This window comes from Curcuma longa, chromosome 4 (genome assembly GCF_044706935.1).
Source record: "Curcuma longa cultivar G26 ecotype Majalengka, Jawa Barat chromosome 4, ITB_CL_G26_1.1, whole genome shotgun sequence".
Taxonomy (NCBI): domain Eukaryota; kingdom Viridiplantae; phylum Streptophyta; class Magnoliopsida; order Zingiberales; family Zingiberaceae; genus Curcuma; species Curcuma longa.
The window spans coordinates 7,062,615-7,081,689 of record NC_133864.1 but is presented as its reverse complement, the minus strand read 5'-3'; the positions used below and the strand labels follow the sequence as shown (position 1 = coordinate 7,081,689).

The following is a 19,075-nucleotide window of genomic DNA, read 5'->3' as shown; positions in this document are numbered from 1 at the left end:
GGGATAATTGGCCTGGCATGTTAAGTCGAACTTGTTGACCAAAGTGGCAAGGCCAAGAGGTGAGAGAGACACGTGGGACACGCCGAGTAGTCTTACATGCTCAAGTAGGGCTGTGCCAGTGAGGTTATGAGTTTCGATATGAAATATTTTCATTGACTAATGAATTAAAACCAAATCAAAATTCCATGTTGTGCCAGACCCAGGCCACATGGCTTAAATTGTTTTAAAACATATAAAAATTATAAAATGAAAATAAAAATTTTCTAGCTGAGCTCAGTCGAACTTAGCATGCAAGCAGCCATGTCTAACTCAACTTAAAGTTCGGCCTGGCCAACCCCACCTTGTCCAACCCAAGGATTGGGCCAGGTCCAACATGGCACAGGTCAAATCAGGCCAGATCAAGCTCAATCGCAAACGGCTTGACCCAATCTACACCTCCATCGAGCAAACAATGCAATGCACATAACAACACACAGCAGCAAAGTTTGAAAGGCAGCACAGCACAGGTTGCTAAAAAAGTAATTGGAGAAAAACCTCCAACAAGATTTTGGAAGCCCACACGAAGCTCCATTCTCATGAACTAAGTTGTTTATTTATACCACGTCTCACGCAGTGCATGAGCCGTTGGCCTTTTATAGGTCGAGGGTAATGCATAAAGAGGACAGCTACATAAGCCAAAATTTAGTGAGAATTCTGCTCAGACGTCTTCAGGGCCGTTGATTACCTGATAAAGGGAATAAAATACGTTCTCTAAATTTTGGAAGCTGGAAGTTTAATATAAGAAAGAAAAAAATGGATTATTGGTTTACCTTGTTCTCAAGGAGAGCTCCATCTGGAATCTCCAGCTTCACCCCAGGTTTTGCAGTGATGGTCACGTTGCCCTGCACACCAGAAAATTAGGGTAAAATAATTAGGGTATATTGATGAAATAGTGCAGAAAACAACTATTAAATTAGCAGATAATAATGAGACAATCAAAGGCAAGAACATCATTTAGTAAGATGAATATCATCATCATTAGGCCGTTATAGGTTCATGCTGATGTTGAATACTTGAACATCTATATGACTGTCTATCACTGCTCTAAATAAATATAAGGAGACGGATATTGAAAATATACCCATTTGCATTAATCTTCAGCGAAAATGGCAGGGATCTTTTAAGACGTGCCTTACAGAAAGACAAAAGTTGAAGAAAATAGTAAAAACAAGGTGTTTTCTGGGAGCAAAGGTAATATTTTGATTTCAAAAGTTCAAGAAGTCTCATGAAAACCAACTAATTCAAATGAAGGAAAGGGCCATGTTGAACTAAACTGAAGCAACATGAGGTTTATCTTAATTCGAAGCATGTGCGCTCTGCAAATAGTTTTCATGGAGCTTTTGTGAAGTAGTGCAAGAAAGAGGTGCAACAAAAGGAGATCAATGTCGTTATTATAGACAATGTTGTATCTGCTACTTTTTTTGAATTTTTAGGAAACGAGAAACTAAAAGAGATTCCATAAGAATAAAAATTGCCTAATTCATCAAGTGAAGGGCGGAAATAGATAAACCAAATAGAGAAAGAATACCTTCAGCACTACTCCTGCACCAAACCAAACATCACCAGAAACCTTCAAGCTGTCAAGGTCAACGACACTAGGTATAGACTTGAAACGGGCAAGGAAGTTGGACACCTACAAGTTGAGGAACAATTAATCAAACAAATCACTGAGTAGCAGAAGAAAAATTAAACCATTCTAGTCGTAATTTTACCTTCTTAAATTCTGGCCCAAGTTCAATTGTGGGGTTTGCAGGATTTTTTCTTGCTTCATTACGAACAACAAAACCATCAACCAAAGTGTACAAATCAGACTGAGGGAGGAAAAAGATTGAGTTAGGGATGGCAAAGAAAGTGAAAAAAGGAAAGCAGGAATTATGTTGTTCATCATAGAACAGATGACTGATGAATACCTGCACAAGAAGCAAATCAGACGTTGCCTTCACTGGCAAAAACCGGGACCGAGGAACATTAATCCCGATTGCATTGTCAAAAAACTGTTAAAGCATAGTTTGGTATGTTTTAGATATATATATGTGATTTTGAACTAAAATAGACAAAGTATCTAATCAGCCGAATGATTACTCGAATTGCTGCTCCAGCCGCAGTTTCCAGTTGAAGAACTTTCACACCATCAACTTCCTGGATAAAAGCACCAAATTAGCTTAATTTTCTGTTTCTTTATGATGGACCAGAAAAGTACCAAAAGAACTAGAAAACATACATACATACATACATATATATATATATATATATATATATATATATATATATATATATATATATATATATATATGATGGGCCAGAAAAGTACCAGAGGATGTATAAAACATACATAAACATACGCACATATCCATACATACATACATATACATATATAGTCACACCACCTTTGGATTTGGAATAATCTCCATTTTAAGTGCATCTGCTTCAACAAGCCGCTTAATAGCCTTCAAGTTCACCCAACTGTAATTACAAACTTTCAGAAAATGCAACATAATTCACTGTCATAGTGTAAAATTTTGATCATTGAGTACTGACAGGTTGTTGGTGTTGAAGATCTTGAACTTTTCAATTGACTTAAATTCATTCACCTAAATAATAAAAGAAGATATGGGTTATATCTATGTCTGAATGATGGCATTCTTGAGGAATAATGTAACCTTGTAGCCCATGAAAAAGAACAGTCAATATTTTGCCTTGCATTTAGAATGAGATGAATGATCACCATAATGTGAAGCAACTTACATGAGCATCAGGAACTTGCGCAATCTCAAGGAGCTGCAACAGAAGGGGTAAAAAAAAGTTTAGATGGGAAAAAACAAAAGCAAGTACCAGATCAATGAAGCTTCAACATCCTGAAAGTTGTGTACATGACATAACTAATCTAGATCTTCTAAAATAGCAAAATAAAATAAGCCGGAATTGCCAAAAACACAAATAATACTTGCACATTTAAGGGATAAAATGTGGGGTTAAGCAAAGATATCAACTCACATAACAAACATAAAATCCGAGAGATTTAGATGAGAACTTCTATCAAGGTTTTGCTGGAAAAGAAAATTTTGACATGGAGAACTGTTATGATTTATTCATCTTATAATTCCACAATTAAGATAAATATAAAATGTCTAAGTTTGTTTCTGTAGATACATAAACCAGCCAAAGTTCACTATATCAAACCCTTCTAAGCATACTAAGTGGCCAGATCAATTGAGTTACAGCAACTATGTACCTCTGAAAAATGCACTATATAAATTACTTGAATAAATATTTAAACATATCTTGTATGAAGTATGAATTTGGTGAAAAAATATTTGTTGAAACAGAGGATATATAGAATAGATAAATTCAACTTATCCTACTCTCTAATAAATGGACTCAGATGACTGGTGGTATGGTAGCATGAGCCATCAAAAAAAAAAAAATCAGACTAGTTGTATGATGAGTAGCCTTGCAAATGTTTCTATAATAAGAACTAAGAGATCATGGGACTGTTCAAACAGTATGAAATGTGAAAAGGCATTGAAGAATGACAGGATATGAAAACAAATGCTCCAAAATAAAAAAAAAAAAACAAATGAAAATGCATAAGCCATAGCCTTGCTTGTCACCTTGATGAATAAGCACCAACTTGATCGATCTATTAATACTGAATTGAAACCTACAGATTCTGTCTCAAATATGAACATCCCATGACCACAATAAAGACAATTTCTATGAAATGTTCTTATTTTACAATCTCCACATGGCAGTTAATTTGAGTGGAAAACACGTATTTTGTTCTCCACCATCTTGAGACATGGTTTGGTTTGCACTAAGCAAGTTTCATAAATATATCTTTTCGGTTTGTGTTTTAATCTCATTTGTGTTCTGCGATGTAGCCCCTATAATACAAGAAAAGTTATATAAAACCATGTATGCTACAGGAATATTTTACAAGACTACTATAGCCCCTGGCATTTTATGGATCAAAATGTTGGGTTAGGAAAAAAAAAGTGCATACAAAATTAATCTAGCGAAAATGAGAATGCTAATATGGATGTGTAAAGTTACTAAAAAATAAGAGAAAAAAAACTACTATCTTGGAGCAATTAGGTTCACTCTAGTAGATTATATAATCTGAGGTTATATAGATATCTTCAAAGGTGATGAATAATTTCTATAGCTCAACAAGTTAAAAGAATTAGAGTTGAAAGTATAAGAGCTAGAGGGAACTAAAGAAAGTCCAGTTAATGCAATAAAGTTAATGTAATAAAATGGTGATTTAATCGATACTGCTACTGATATAACCTTGCATATGAAGTTCAATAGAGGGATAAGATCCATGTAGCCAATTCCAAATAGTTGGATTTTGAGACTAATACAGTTTTATAATGATGATATTATGATCTCATTTTAAATATAAACTTAATTTAATGGTGTCTGCAATATATAGTGGCAAACTACTGTGGAGGTGTTAGATGCCTATATGTATAACTCTTTTGATAGAGTCTAGCTAAAAGATTGAAACATGAAAAATAACCAACAGCAGCACAGATGTCAATGGCAACTAGAATGTTCTTATTTAGGTATGGTAAATTATCATAAATAAACATGTCTTGTACCAATATTTGGAAATTTTGATTCATGAAACATGCCTGATGTAAATCGAAGTAGTGTAGTATGAAAGGCACTAAATCCAAACTATCTACCTGAACCCTTCCTTCGTATGAGATTAATGTACCACCTTTAACATCAGCCAACGTCTTAGGTGTCACCTGATCACCACCCGGTACAAGTGTTAATGCCTATCCTAAACTCAGCAGATTCTCAGAAGGAATATGCTCATACCTCCATACAGTACGCATTCTGATTGTTAATCAAATGGCTCAGGATTTCTGTATTCAGCAGAGTGAAACATTCTTATGTAACACAGTGAAAGAAATTTTACATTAGATAATGAAAAGTGACAGCAATAGAAGGCATACTGATGTCAACAACAGCACCCAAGTTATCTGAGTTTGCGACAAAAATGTACTCCTTCCCCTGAGGAAAACCATGCATAGTAGTGTTTAACGAACAGACACAAAAAATGGAATGGTCACCGAAGTCACAAACCAAAAATAGTTAACCAATTAATTTATCATCTGGGTTGGCAGTTGCATACCTGTGATAATAAGGCATCAAGCTTGCCACTGTTCTTCAAGGATGGGAAAACATCACCATGACCAGGAGGATACCTATGAATTGGAAATAAAAACATGTATATTTAAAAACTTTTCATGACAATCTGCAGAAAGAAATATCTCAATCATCCATCATAACCAAATCCCAATTTCCTATAAAATGAATTGGGCATGTATGAGGACAGGATTAAGTAGAAATTTGCTCAATTGAAAATTAGCTAACAGAAAATGTGCATTGACATTTAACTTCTTAAGTATCATTCAGGGATTCAAATCTTATTAGTTTATTCCTTCAAACCAGGGAAGAGGGCAATTCAGTGAAAACTTTGATTGGAGAATAGTGATTTTTCTGTTTTCCAAAATATTTCATTGAAGCTATGCCATATACTTGTCATTAACAAACTAGAACTGAGACAGACCCTCGTCCAAGGAAATGTCAGGAAAGAAGAAAACAGTAAATGTAGAAGCTCCAGAATGCTAGTTCCCATTCATTAATCTTTTTCTATGTTGCTGATTACAAACTAATAAAAGAAATACAGTGCTGTCAAACTACAACAACGTTCTCTTGTTTAAATACTGGATAAAGCATAGAAAACAAAATCTAGAGAAAAAGGTCAGCAAAAAGAACAGTGAATACAGGAACAATGATAATTGATATTTCATCTGCCCTTTTATTATGATGTCTAAACAAACTACTTGAATCACTAATACAGAATAAAGTAGCAATGCAAAGCATGAACATTGTTTTGCTATATGACATGTATCAAGCTTGTTTAGTATGATAAATGAGCTACCAGTGTAGTGCACAAGGATCAGCAACGATGCTCAAAATGGGTGGTGTGGTATGGCCTGAGACAGGTCAATTAAAAATCAAAGGATAACCATCAAAGCGATAATTGATTGATTCTGATAATGTCATTCTTTTTGTTAAAGGCGATTGGCAATATACAAGGGGGTCAACTTCGTGATCAGCATGCCCAAGTGATCACCCTTTCCAAGTCATTTAGCATATTTTTTGTGGAAGAAACCAAAAAAAGATAAGGAAACTATCACAGAGGCAACTAAAAGAAGTAAGCATATGTTTTAACATGAACAGCCTATAAGAAGCTTTGACCGGAACATACCAGCCATCCTTCCCTGTTTGGCCTTTGCTTGGTAATGGCAGAAAGTCTTCAACAACCAAGCGAGGGTACTGGCTCTGAAGATCAAATAATTACAGGTTTAAGAATCTTTTAAATATTAAATTGCTGCAGCTCTCCAAACTCAGACAAACTGACAAAGAGAGATGAATTTCAAACCTGATTAAATGTATGTATCTCAATATTTGAGTTGGCATATTTCTCCACAATCTTCACAAACATCAAATGTATGAGCAGAGTTAGGCATTACATGGCCATGTGAAGTTAGTTAGATTTGAAATCAGGTCAGTTATTCACACCTTGAGTGTATCATCATGTGTGTTGAAAGAATTCATCAAAAGTAGAGGAACATTGCATCCATACTTTTTGTTGAGAGACTACAAAAGGTTTTCCATGATTTAATATCACCAATATCATGAAAAGAAACTCACTAAGATACCCTTACCTCTATTTGGATAACAATCAAGTCGAGGAAGGTAAACCCATTACGCACTTCGATTACAGATCTGAAGTTCATGGAAAATAAAACTCAATTTTCATTCATGATGATCTTGAACTCTTGTGTAGGGTCTAGTTATATATATTTATGCTATAACCTCTAAATTATGGAACATTGTAAATAAACAGTGCAAAGTGATAAAGAAGAAGGTAATAATTGAATTAGCAGTTGTGTATATATTCTAAGAAATCAGAATTTCAATGCTGCACATTCTAGGTACAAATAACTTGTCCTACTTCCTAATAAAAGGGGCCAGGATTAACTGATTCATCCTCTGAATTAATAGTTGGGATTGTAATATTGATATTTGAACTAGGTTAATTGAAATATTTGGTGGCCACAAGTCAGTGTTTAACTACTTAAGAGGACAGCATATAGATCTTAAAATTATTTTGTCAGTAGTGTTCACAGAATCCAGCAGTCACTAGAGACACCTAGTGATGAGTTAGTAAACAGGGTCCAAATAATACTAATAATAACAATAATGTATAGTCTAAGTTGACTTATACACAATATTGTCTTCTTTTCATTGACAAACAATAGACATGAATCAAAATACTTCCTTTTGCAGGTGAAGTATGCATATAGGATTGTACTAGAAGAGCTGGTGCCAATCCTAAACTATGTTTAACAACTATAAGGCCCAACCAAATGCATAAAGTCTTATATGATGCATGAAGTATATAATCTTTGAAGTTGTCAGCTGAGTAATAAGGCAGCAATATCTTGTCCTGCTAGGTTGGAGTATATTAGAACCAAGTTATCCATGACAAGAAATAACATGGATGACGTACAGAAGTAAGAACCAAGACCAGTCTTTCCTTTGACATTGTTGAGTAATAAAGTTAACAATGCAAACATAAATAATACAGTCCGTTAGAAACCATGTATACAAGCTCAAAGGCAATTAAGCATCAAACTACTAGCTTATATCAGTTCATCAGTAGTCATTTTGTGAGAAATAAAATTATCTTACTTGGGACCCGTGCATCCCATGGTGGTCCCCAATCCTCCATTGAGTTTTAGCACCGCAAGCTTGTCAAGGAGCTTCTTCGAGGCCTCCATATCTGCAACAGGCTAATCAGAATAAATCAGAGAACTAGCAATAGCGTGTCCCAGATCCGACCAGAGAAGAAAAACCGGACCTTCCGGCGGTGGTGCCAAGGAATCGTAAGGTACGACCACTTCATCAGTCGGAGTCTGGATCTTGCTCCATTCGATCTGGTCTGCGTCGCCGCTTTGATCCAACCAACACACAACAAAAAACCGACATTTCAATAACTCAACTCGAATGAGCTCATCATGTGAAACAAACATCGAAAGCAATCGGATCCCAAAAAAAAAACCCCAATTTACTCAATTTTACCTCAAGTAGCGAGACACGAGGTTGATGAATCCAGATTTCTCATTTTGGCTACAAATAAAAATACAAAAACACCGATCAGATCCAGCGTATTTCACCGGAATCCATGAGTTAAGAAGAAAACAAACACACAAAGGGGCTTCGGCCTCACCTGATCTGATCAAGAGCAGCAACAGCTGACTGGAGCTTCGCGATCTTTGCGTCGGCCATCGGGAATCGAGACGACGGAACGAGAAGGGAATCGAGAGGCGCCGAGCGAGCGAAGAAGGCGACGCTGGCGATGCGAACGGCAGCGAACTGAGATTTATAGGATAACGACGGAGCGGACGTTCTCAGTTCGTCGACGGTAACGGAATGTTAGCATCATAGGACGATAAGACACGTGTCGACACTAGGAGCAACCGTTGAGATAATAGCAGATCATAGACCGTTGGTCCTGAGCAGTCGCGGGCCCAGCTAGCGAACGGAGCTAACGGCTTGGCGTTATTCCATAACGGAACCGCATCACGGCTTTTCGTTAAATCGTATCCGTTGGTATTTTAAAAAATAGGCAAGATGCTCACTTTCACCTCACGCTTTAACGTTGGATTTGTCGTGCCAAAAACAAACGTACGCGTGTTGCGTGAATCATGAAGATTTGTTTGTGTTCGTATAAATTATCAATGGGCCTATTTATTTATTTGGCAACTGAGAAGTCATGCATTCTTACACAGATATATCAGGCCTGTAGCCATTTGCTTCATAGTTGGCAATCTATCGAAACAACACTGATAAGTAAAGGAAAACTGCACACTTACAAGTATGATACAGATACCGAGCATGCATACACCATCCTCATGTTTCATTCAAGGTCAACAGAGACATCGCCGTGGGGCTTATCTCCTCTCTGAGAATATCTCTTCTTGACGTCCTCTTCCTTGTCGTTGAGAAACGAAAAGAACTCGCGAAAGCCGCGTCCCAATTGAGACGTTCCATGGCTGGAAGGGTCTTGCTGATGAGTGGAAGTCAGATGGATGTACTGGAGTATCGCGCCAGTGAAGAACACGAGGAGAGCCAAGAAGCATGAGATCCCACTTATGAGAAACAGCCCCCAGAAGCTGCTGAGATCAAGCCGTTGTGAGTCGATTTCTTCTGATTCAGAGAGGCAAGCAGCTCTTGTGAACCATTTGTCGTGGATCCTCTGGAGATCTCCATTCTCGGACAGAGTGAGAATTGCTGTCGACATGTCGACAGCTAAAGGAGAGTCCCTCTGGAAGACCTGAATTGAAAAGGGCTTGAATCTTTCATATGCAAGAATGCAAGAACTAATTGTATCAAGTAGTGACTAAGTTCCAGAATGTATATTAATCACAGGGTTTCACAAAACTAAAAAAGTTGGAAAGGAACTTACGAAACCCCAGCCATTTTTGGTAAATTCTGGTCCAACGATTGAGAATTGGCAATTTTTTGATAGGAAAATCTCAACGTAGCTGAGTTCATCTACAATGGCAGCAACACCTCCATTATCAGAGCCCAGTTCCAGGGCTTTGGCGTATTCTTCTGGTGAGAGGGCTTTAAGTCTGGATCTGGGAATCCTTAGCTCCTCGACCATAAAGTTTTCAGCAAACGAACCAACCTGAAACCCGATAAGTTCAGTGCTGTTTGTCAAACTATCAATTCCTTTTACGGTCGTTGAGAGCTTTTGCACTGTGAGGATGGATGTCAAGCTTGCAGTGTAGCTAGAATTGATGATCAGTACCACGAAAAGCCAGATTATTAGAACTGAACGTCCTAGCGTGCTCACAGTGCTCTCTCCTGAGAGAAAATATTGACAGTGTGGATTAAGCTCTAAATCATATGTATTGGAATAGAAGTGTCTTGTGTGTTCAGTCATACTCACTGTGTGCAAAAAACAAGGTTGAGAAGCTAAACCTGCAAAGGACAACCAGAAGTCAAAAAGCTAAGGTAAAAGAAGTAAAACTTGGTTAGTAAATAAAAAGAAAAAACATCAACCTAAAGTTTGCATGAAAATGATAATAACTAGCTGAAAATGGCAAGTCTGTATTCATGAGACTTTACTGATTAATGTTGGGCACTGACGTTGGGTTTTCTACTTGTAGAACCAACCAGTATGAGCTAGACATGTTTCAATTCACCCTTGGGGCAAAATAAACATGCTATCTCATATGATGGTGTCACACCAGTGATTCGAGGCTATCCTCCTATCCTATGAGAGTCGAAACCACGAAGCATATGAACATCTGTCAATGTGAAAATAGATCCCAAGGTCTGAGAGAGAATTTTTGGATTTAAACATTCAGTTTTCACTGAAGGTCATTGTGTCACCACCTCAGGATTACAACAACTCCACTTCAGGACCCTAAGGGAGACCGAGCCCCCTCCTTTTAATCTTCGATGTGAAAACTCTATCATCCTAACCTCCAATTCGACTTCAATCATACTAAATTGTTTAGAATCCTATGGAACACTTCATAGTTTGGTCAAACTATCTCACAGTTTTCTCTCTGACTTGTGACTTGTCCCTAACCTACACTGACCACATGTTACTAGGTCCCAATATCTGTTAAACCAGACCTTAACAAGCATAATCTCAATATTTGATACGCAAGCTATACAATGCAATACATAGCAAGCGATAGAGTTGGTCATATTGCAATGCTATAGGAATTGACTAGATATGACTTATTTACACGCTAAGGTTCAATGCCGATGAAGCTCAAAAAGGAAAAAAGGACATGTTGCGCCGACAAACCAAATATGGTTAACGAAATTAGTCAGTGTTGGAAATCTCTAGCATGAAAATAATCAAATATGACAAGACACCTAAGGTGTAAATATATCTTGAATGATAAGTTGAAGCTATAAGCTGGCTAACATTCATTTATTGTGCAACAACTTACCAAAAGATTGTGATCAATTGTTTCCTTGGCGGGCCACGAAACTCATCATTGAGTCGGTGTTCAAGTGTCCAAACTACAGCTCCTATCATGATAAAGAAAATGCCTATAACACACCACATCTCCAGAGTAAAGGGTTGTAGGAATGCCCAAGCATTGGATTTGTGCCTTCTGATTGGAGCTAATATAACAAGACCAGAGGCCAAGTATGGCTGTGTGAAGTCGACAATCCTCGTCCGACTAGTAACAATGGCGATATCACCAACAGCAGCATCAAATTCCTGCAAAAATGAAAAAGATCAGTGCTACTGAAAATTGAAATCAAGTTAGTTAATGTAATAATAAATTAGCAGTTACATTCATGTTCAGTAGCAGATATTTTGTATTAAACTTACCTGTGTGGCAACCATATTTACCAACGCTGTGTAGTTAGGATTGTGATGCCCATCCCCAAATGGTATCAACTTGAAAGGAACAGGATAAGGCAGTAAGTTGACAGCAGCAGTAAAGACGTCAATGCAGTAACCTTTAGCAGTGTCAGTTGTTGGTGACTTTGAGACGAATTCCATATAACCGGTTCTTAGAGGGTAACCAATTTTTAGTTCTTTCCCGTTGTTAGGAAAGACCCATCCTCGAGGCGTAATTGTTGTTTCACCGGGCCAGATGACGCTGTAGAGTTGATCCCTTGAAGGAGAAACATTAAGTGGCTTTGTATACAAGGTTTCAGGAGGCACAACCGATAAACCGGAATAATTGGACCAGTAGCCAATAGTCCTTGATCCAGTTCCAATCACATTTATAATATCATATGCCGGATGAATGAGATTCCCATCAGAATCAAACTGAAAAACTCCAGTGCTGCCTTCAAAATGGGTGCTTCTTACCTTATCAAGCAGAAGATCTCCTCCATTAAATATATTCATTGCATCAAGGTGAAGAGTTCCTGCTGTGGAATCTTGCAATCTTGAATCATTCGAGAAGGAAATGATTCCACCATCATCAAAGAAGGAGTCTATTGCCTTAGCCAACATCCACACAGTATCATAGGCATAGAAACCATAAGAGTTAAGGTGAAAGTTCCCACTCTCATTTCTGGTCAAGTTGCTCCACCTAGAAATTAAATCACTCTTCCTGTCCGATTCTGCTATGTGCTGACGAAGTGTAATGATCCCTTGCATTGTGGACATTGTGTAGGAAGAAAGGGGTCCTTTGGAATCCAACAGAGAAGAAAGCCAATCCGTCGAGATCCAAACATACCCACTAGACATCATTTCAAGATAATGTGCCACAGAAAGAATCATAGGACCATAATCTTGATTCGAATGCAACACGATAACGCGAGATTCCATCAATGCAATCTTCACCAGTAAATTTGTGACATCAATCCTTGTTGCTGTAGGCGAAAGTGGAGCTTTGTAAGCTAACTTGCAGCGCTTTTCTGCAAGCATATCACTTAAGGCAGCTATTCCGTTTCTGCCATTATCATCATCAACATATACAGCAATCACCTGCTTCCACTGGAAGTAGTCTACTATTTCTGCTATTGCAGCCATTTGGAACAGATCACTTTGTGTTGTCCGCACAAAGTAGGGGTATTCAAGCGCAGTAAGAGTAGGGTCTGTAGCTGAAAATGAGAGCAAAGGAACATGGAGCTCATTGGCAACATGAGAGATAACATGAGCAATGGTCGAGCACTGCGGTCCAACTATTGCAACAGTATCCAACTCCATGAACTGCATAGCTGAGACATCAAAAGGAGGCACCACCAATTTAATAGGCTATAAAGCATTTTGGTAAAATATTGTAGAATCTGTTTAAATTTTACCCAAATTTAGCACATCTTCTCCTCTTCTTTTTTATGTTCATAATCCATGTTAACAGTTTTATGAATACTAGATTTTAACATGAATTGAATTATGAATGTTATATACTCTTATCTGAAAGAAATTAAAGTATGAGAAAAATTTAAGAAAACATTTCACAGTTTTGTTAGATTAACTGTTGATCCTTTAGAAAGAATAACAAAGACAGAGGAGACCATTGCTCACCTTCCGCCATGCCAAGGAACCCACTGCAATTGGTGTTGCTCATTTCAATATCCAGCCTCGTGCCTGCAAGAACAGCAGGATCGGAGTTGACATCCTCCCTTGCGGCATCAATCGCGACCTTGGCGACTCTTCCGATGGTGGAATCGAATGTTAGGAGACCTCCAACGTGCACGACGGAAGGCCTTGGCGAGCCTGCCTGTGCCACCCGAATGGTGCTTGAGAAAATGCATAAGAGGAGCGGAAGCAGAGCCAGCATCCCGGTGATCTTCCCAATGATTCTTCGCTCTCGCTTAGCAAAACTGCGCCAAATTCAAGGAAATCCGTTATAAAAAAAAATCCAAAATCTTGAGCAGAAAAAGGAACCGGCAAGTGGAAGAGAAACTGCTCGCTGGTTCTTGCTATCTCTAGGGCTCCAAGTATGTATAGATCGCCCCCCGACTTCGATCTCGCAGCTGAGTGCTTAAATGGAAGAAGCAGGAGCATATCACGAGAATCATCACACATTCACATTGCCCTGGGATTTCGGACTGGAAAAGTGCGGCTAAGGCCGCACTGTAACAGAGTGGACGAAGACGGGAATCGGATTCGAGCACTGGAAGCAATGCTTTTGCGATGTTAGTCCCGCTCATCTTCATCTCCTCCGTGCTTCGATTAGTGTAGTAGTCCTCTGTAAATCTTTTGCAGTGGGAGTTGCTTTTATGAAGGGAATTTGATTCTATTAATAGAGGGAGGGAGAAGGGTCTTTTTCACATGTTCATTGCACTTTTATGGAAATAGATAAATAGAGGGCCAATATGAATTTTTTTTATTAATAGCTTGATGTATTCCATTTTACAAAATAATAAGTTACTTTGTTTAAAAAATGATAATTATATACATATAATAATTTACAAATATCGAAAAAAAGGAAAAGAAATAGTAAAATGCATCGTGTTGCTCAAGCAATCTATTAGGAGATGCTCGTGTCAACTTCAATCCATCGCATTTCTCTACCCAAAATGCATGGAATCTAGTTAGTGCAAAATTATATGAAATTTTAATTTTATATATTATCGATCAATCTATTATGTAATAGGTGTTCTGATTAATACATCGTGGATAATTAAATCATCGACCAACACACTATTAATGTACATGCTCTTCGAAGATAATCGTCGAGAAAGATGAAGATACCTGAAAAGTACTTTAAAAAGAGTTAGAATGTTGGGCTCTTGTGTTTGGTTTACAGCGGACACTTCAAAATATTGAGTGATTTTCATCCCGACAAATACTCCGATGACATTCAAGTTAGGATTTTGCATGAGGAAAGAGTTTAATGACTTGAAAAAATTATGATTGATATGTACATACTTGTACCCATAAGTATGGACAACTTTTTATAAAGTTGATCTTTGAAATATTAACATTCATTTAGGAAATATTCTGATATATCCGTTCCAGTTTAGAAAAATTCTGATTGTCCATATCTTTTGGAGATATCTTTTTTTTTTTTGAAAGAAATAGTCTTAGGCTTTCTTGATTGCGCAGGTCAACCGACTCTTGGGATCAAGCAGACTCTAAGATTGGGGCCTAAGGTCAGGATAAAGTTGGCACGTGATGTTGGAGTAAGTGTCGAGATTGTAACTCAAGATTGGGACTGGAAGATGAGATGAGGTCGGCACGTAATGCCAAATAAGTGCCGAAATCGAAACTCGAGGCTGAGATGAGATCGGATTGTAATGCCGAGTGAGGGCTAAGATCGGAACTCGAGAGTCGAGATAAGATCGGCGTGATGTTGAGTGAGTGTCGAGATCGAAACTTGAGGTCTGGACTCGAGGTCGAGATGGGGTCTGTGTGTGATGCTGAGTGAGTGCCGAGATTGAAACTCAAGGTTAAGATGAGGTCGGCGCGTGATGCCGAGTGAATGCCGAGACTGGAACTCAAGGTCGAGGCTCAAGGCCAAGATGGGGTCAACGTATGATGTCGAGTGAGTGTCAAAACTGAAACTCAACGAAACTCAAGGCCGAGATAGGGTTAGAGTGTGATGACGAAGACTTGCAGAGGTTAGAACCTGAGGGGTATATATAGAGTTATCAATTATCCCTTCCTCGAACATTATCTGATCTTTCTTAATGATTTTTTTACTTATTTCTTAACCAATATTTCTATTAGTAATCACGTGTCAGTTCCAAGAGACTATTGTATCATATGCAATATATATTTTTAATTTTATATATGGAGATGCTCGTGTCTAACTTTATGTTTTAATTTTAATTGTAATTTTTTAATAATCTAGTATCCAATTCTTATGACCTACTGTTATATATTCTCTCCCTATTATGTTGCATTATTGATCAACATGACTCTTATAATAAACACTGAGTTCAAATACAGAGGATAACTTTATTCTAACAATTTCAAATTTGCTTTTTTGAGGATGATAGTGAAAAAGTTGATAGATAAGTCATCTTTACATGAGATTTTCATCCCATTCAGTTTCTCTTTTAATTCTTTCAGAATAATTGAATCCTTTCTTCATTCAAGAATCTCCAGATAAGTTATCTTCTCAAAGAGAAAAGGTTTAATAAATTTAAGAAGTTGAGCTTGAACAGAAGACAGACGACCACTGCTTTGCAACTTCAGAAGTCAGAACCAACAAACAACAGAAGCGAGCTCACTTCTCATAACCACAAAATGATGAGCCCTCCTCCTCTCATAACCACAAATTCATCAGGAAATAATAATAATAATAAAAATTACAGAAACCAGTAATGAAACTACTCATTAGTTAGAGCTAGCTATCGATCAGCTTTAATTAAAGCAAATGAAGAGAAAACAAGTTGTCAGAAATATTATGCAGTGGAATCGAATCTAGCTAGTGCAAACAGTAGCTTCAGGAGTGTCAGAATCCACCACATCCATGCAGGAATCCTACGCCCTGCACGCCAGTCCAAAACCCCATGGCCGGCCATGCACGCTCGCTCACTGATCATGCACGCTGAGACAGTGAGAGCCAGCCACAGACAGACAGAGGGCCGGATAGATGAGCTTCCCCCTCTTCCTGTTGCTGTTCCAAGGTCGGTCAAGGTACGGCCACTCAGGCGACATATTATTCCGAGCATGCAGTGATCGGCCATTAAGTCATTAAACAGGTGTGTAGGAGGCCATTAATGCATATATCTAAATCCTTACACAGAAGCACAGGAGGAGAGGGAGAGAAGAGAAGGTTGAAGAGAGAAAGGTGATTAAGAGCTTGTCTCGGACCATGCACCTCAATTCCCCGCCGAGAGCTTGTGATCTCTCAGCTAGCCGCCATGCATGGCTAGCTGAGTCGTCCGCCACCAGCCTCGCCGAGCTTTGGCCAGGGAAGCGGCCGCGCGCGAGCTTCCATGAGAGAGGCGGATCGGAGAAGATGAAGTGAGGGAGCTGGGAGAGGATGCAGTATGGGGGTTGATAAAGGGGCCGGGAGAGAGGTATAGAGTAGGGTAGGGTTGGGCAAGCCAGCACACTTTGTGGGGGAATGCAAACTATGCACTTGCACGGATTTGAAAGATATAGGTAAAAAAAAAAAAAAAGTTGCTTGTCACAGTAGACTCCCGTCACAAATTTGTGACGAAAATTTGCATACCGTTCGATTTTAAAATTAAGATTAAATCCAGACCGTAGATTGAATGGGTGATTTGCTTTGGGGTTTAGGGTTTAGAGTTTATGATTTAGGATTTAAGGTTTAGGGTTTAGGGTTTAGAGTTTAGGGTTTAGGGGTTTAGCGATCGATCGTTGATTTTAAAATCGAACGGACCAGATTTCCGTCACAAATTTGTGACGAGAGTCTATTGCGATAAGGATCCCAACTAATATGTAAAATACAATTAATATATATTTAAAAACTATTTTTATTTAAAAATAAATTTCTTATTATTCCTCTTCATGCTTTTATACCATTAGGATAGAAAATTATATATATATATATATATATATATATATATATATATATATATATATATATAAAATTAATCAATTAATCTGTAGATATACAATCTGATTCCATATTTCCTACTAAATTCAAAAATAAAATGACTTTTTTATTAATATTTTTTTAAAAAAATAATATATATTATATATATTTTGAATGAGAGGTGGAATTGATGTATCTATCCCTCTTTAACTAATTGAGCACCATCATGAAGATATGTCTATAAATATGATGCTATGAGGTATAATTGAATTGATTACGACAGAACAAAGTTATAGAAAGTGGAACAATGATTCAAATTTTACAAAGCCGAGATAATGTCCTCCTCTGTCATGGTCAACTGCAGCTCTTTGATTTACTTCCTCATAAATGATTGTGAGACTGACAATGTAAGACTGTTAGAATGACAGATTGCTACCTTTATACAGAAGTCTAAATATGGAATGTCCAAATAACTATGTATCCTAGATATTAACATTCAACCATCCTAAAAAAGAAATAGATTCGCTAACATTCAACCATCCTAAAATCGAACGTGATAACATTCATTTGGAGGTTGCTTGCGGAGTAAATATTCTTCTCTAGGCATCTAATTTCTTTTATTTTTAAATTAAAAAAAAAAGCTTTTACCCACCACTCACGTCATCAGCGCTCATCGATCACGTCAAAATAAAACAAAAATAATTCTTTTTCTTTTTGAAGATTATTATTTTATTTATTTATTATTTTTCTGTTTTTGACGAAGGTAGTGGAGGAAATAGCTTTAGTCAATGATTGGGCATCGAACGTCCCCACGTGCAGGAGGTTCTCCATGATGCGACACGTGTCGTGTCGGTGTTGGGCTGGAGGGCGACACGAAGCGGCGCGTGGCCGCACGTGGGCCGCGCACTCACGTGTTAATGGACGGTGGGAATCCAGGCGCGCCCCACGCATTTTGCTTGTCTGTTTGTTTTTTAAATAGAAATAATTTTGAGTAATTTTTAGGACGCTTCTAATAAGGTTAAAGATAATAATAATAAAAAGTGTTCGAATCACGGAAGAGACTTTTTTTAATTTATAAAAAAAATCAAAATATCTATTTTATATTCTTTACGAAATTTTCATCAATATAAGATCTTAAAAAATTATCTATTATATACAATCTTATTCTATTTTATTAGAAGTTAGTTTTAAATTTTAAATTCATGATCTTTAAATCACATTTATTTATTATTTCTTTTAAATTCGCGTGTATTCAGAAACACTTTTTTGCCAACGATAATTTTATTACAAAATTATATATAAACATACAAGAGTTTTTTTATTAAATTTGATATTTGAATTTAAATTATTCGAATTTTTAAAAAGTAAGACCTACTATAATTCTATTGATTATAAGGAATATTCCATATAGTTGTCTAGGGGAAAAACTAAAAATTTAAATAAATAAATAAATATATATATATATATATATATATTTATTTATTTATTTATTTATTTAGACGATCAATTCATTATGAGTTTTGCCTTAAAAATATTGATTTAAAATATTTCAAATTATAAAAGGAATACATACAAACTACATAAGCATAATTATTTGTGCATTTAAACTACTTTAGATCTCTAAGTTAATTTATTAATTTACTGCATCAATTTGTAAATACTTTATAATTTAACTTACTGTGTTTATACATATTTTAAATTACATTTGACTCTTTATAAATATTAGCACTATTTATTAATAATGCTTTATTTATACATAAATATATAAGATTTAAGGTCAGATATAATAATAATTTAGAAAATTGTAAACGATTTTTTTTAATAGTGTCGAAATTTAAAATAATTAATTTTACAAAAAATGTAATTTCTGAAAAGCTAAACGACCGGATTGGGTGCCGAATCCGGCCGGGCCGTGACCCGAGCCAGAGTTGAACCAAACCCAACTAGAAAGGGGGCGGATCCATGAAGCGTCTCGAAGGAATCGACGACGA

At 37.0% G+C, this 19,075-nt stretch overlaps 2 protein-coding genes across 2 annotated transcripts; both read right to left on the bottom strand.

Moving 5' to 3' along the window:
• Window positions 1-480: 480 nt before the first annotated feature.
• Window positions 481-8,502, bottom strand: LOC141827940 (UTP--glucose-1-phosphate uridylyltransferase). The gene is made up of 21 exons (XM_074715288.1): window positions 8,357-8,502; window positions 8,209-8,256; window positions 7,988-8,079; window positions 7,819-7,909; window positions 6,789-6,849; window positions 6,643-6,720; window positions 6,503-6,553; window positions 6,329-6,402; window positions 5,186-5,258; window positions 5,007-5,064; window positions 4,870-4,916; window positions 4,731-4,796; window positions 2,785-2,817; window positions 2,578-2,630; window positions 2,427-2,502; window positions 2,122-2,178; window positions 1,950-2,033; window positions 1,752-1,850; window positions 1,568-1,672; window positions 810-881; window positions 481-724 (listed from the first exon to the last, which is right to left on the bottom strand). The coding sequence occupies exons 1-21, from the start codon at window positions 8,413-8,415 to the stop codon at window positions 698-700; spliced, it is 1,404 nt and encodes a 467-aa protein (XP_074571389.1). The 5' UTR covers window positions 8,416-8,502; the 3' UTR covers window positions 481-697.
• Window positions 8,503-8,875: 373 nt separating this feature from the next.
• LOC141827939 (glutamate receptor 3.1-like) lies at window positions 8,876-13,570 on the bottom strand. The gene is made up of 7 exons (XM_074715287.1): window positions 13,540-13,570; window positions 13,151-13,449; window positions 11,498-12,843; window positions 11,106-11,383; window positions 10,085-10,116; window positions 9,596-9,999; window positions 8,876-9,463 (listed from the first exon to the last, which is right to left on the bottom strand). Exons 2-7 carry the CDS (start codon window positions 13,404-13,406, stop codon window positions 9,047-9,049), a joined length of 2,733 nt encoding a protein of 910 aa, XP_074571388.1. The 5' UTR covers window positions 13,407-13,449; window positions 13,540-13,570; the 3' UTR covers window positions 8,876-9,046.
• Window positions 13,571-19,075: the final 5,505 nt, after the last annotated feature.

What these genes read in the sequence shown, in the direction of transcription:
- LOC141827940 (XM_074715288.1), bottom strand. Translation starts at nt 8,415, where the DNA reads ATGGCCGACGCAAAGATCGCGAAGCTCCAGTCAGCTGTTGCTGCTCTT. An exon ending in GGGTGCTGTTGTTGACATCA is followed by an intron (nt 4,917 to 5,006) that starts GTATGCCTTCTA and finishes TGCTGAATACAG; the next exon opens with AAATCCTGAGCCATTTGATT. An exon ending in AGATTATTCCAAATCCAAAG is followed by an intron (nt 2,179 to 2,426) that starts GTGGTGTGACTA and finishes GCTTTTATCCAG; the next exon opens with GAAGTTGATGGTGTGAAAGT.
- LOC141827939 (XM_074715287.1), bottom strand. Translation starts at nt 13,406, where the DNA reads ATGCTGGCTCTGCTTCCGCTCCTCTTATGCATTTTCTCAAGCACCATT. An exon ending in CAATTGATCACAATCTTTTG is followed by an intron (nt 10,117 to 11,105) that starts GTAAGTTGTTGC and finishes TGTCCTTTGCAG; the next exon opens with GTTTAGCTTCTCAACCTTGT. An exon ending in AACCTTGTTTTTTGCACACA is followed by an intron (nt 10,000 to 10,084) that starts GTGAGTATGACT and finishes ATTTTCTCTCAG; the next exon opens with GAGAGAGCACTGTGAGCACG.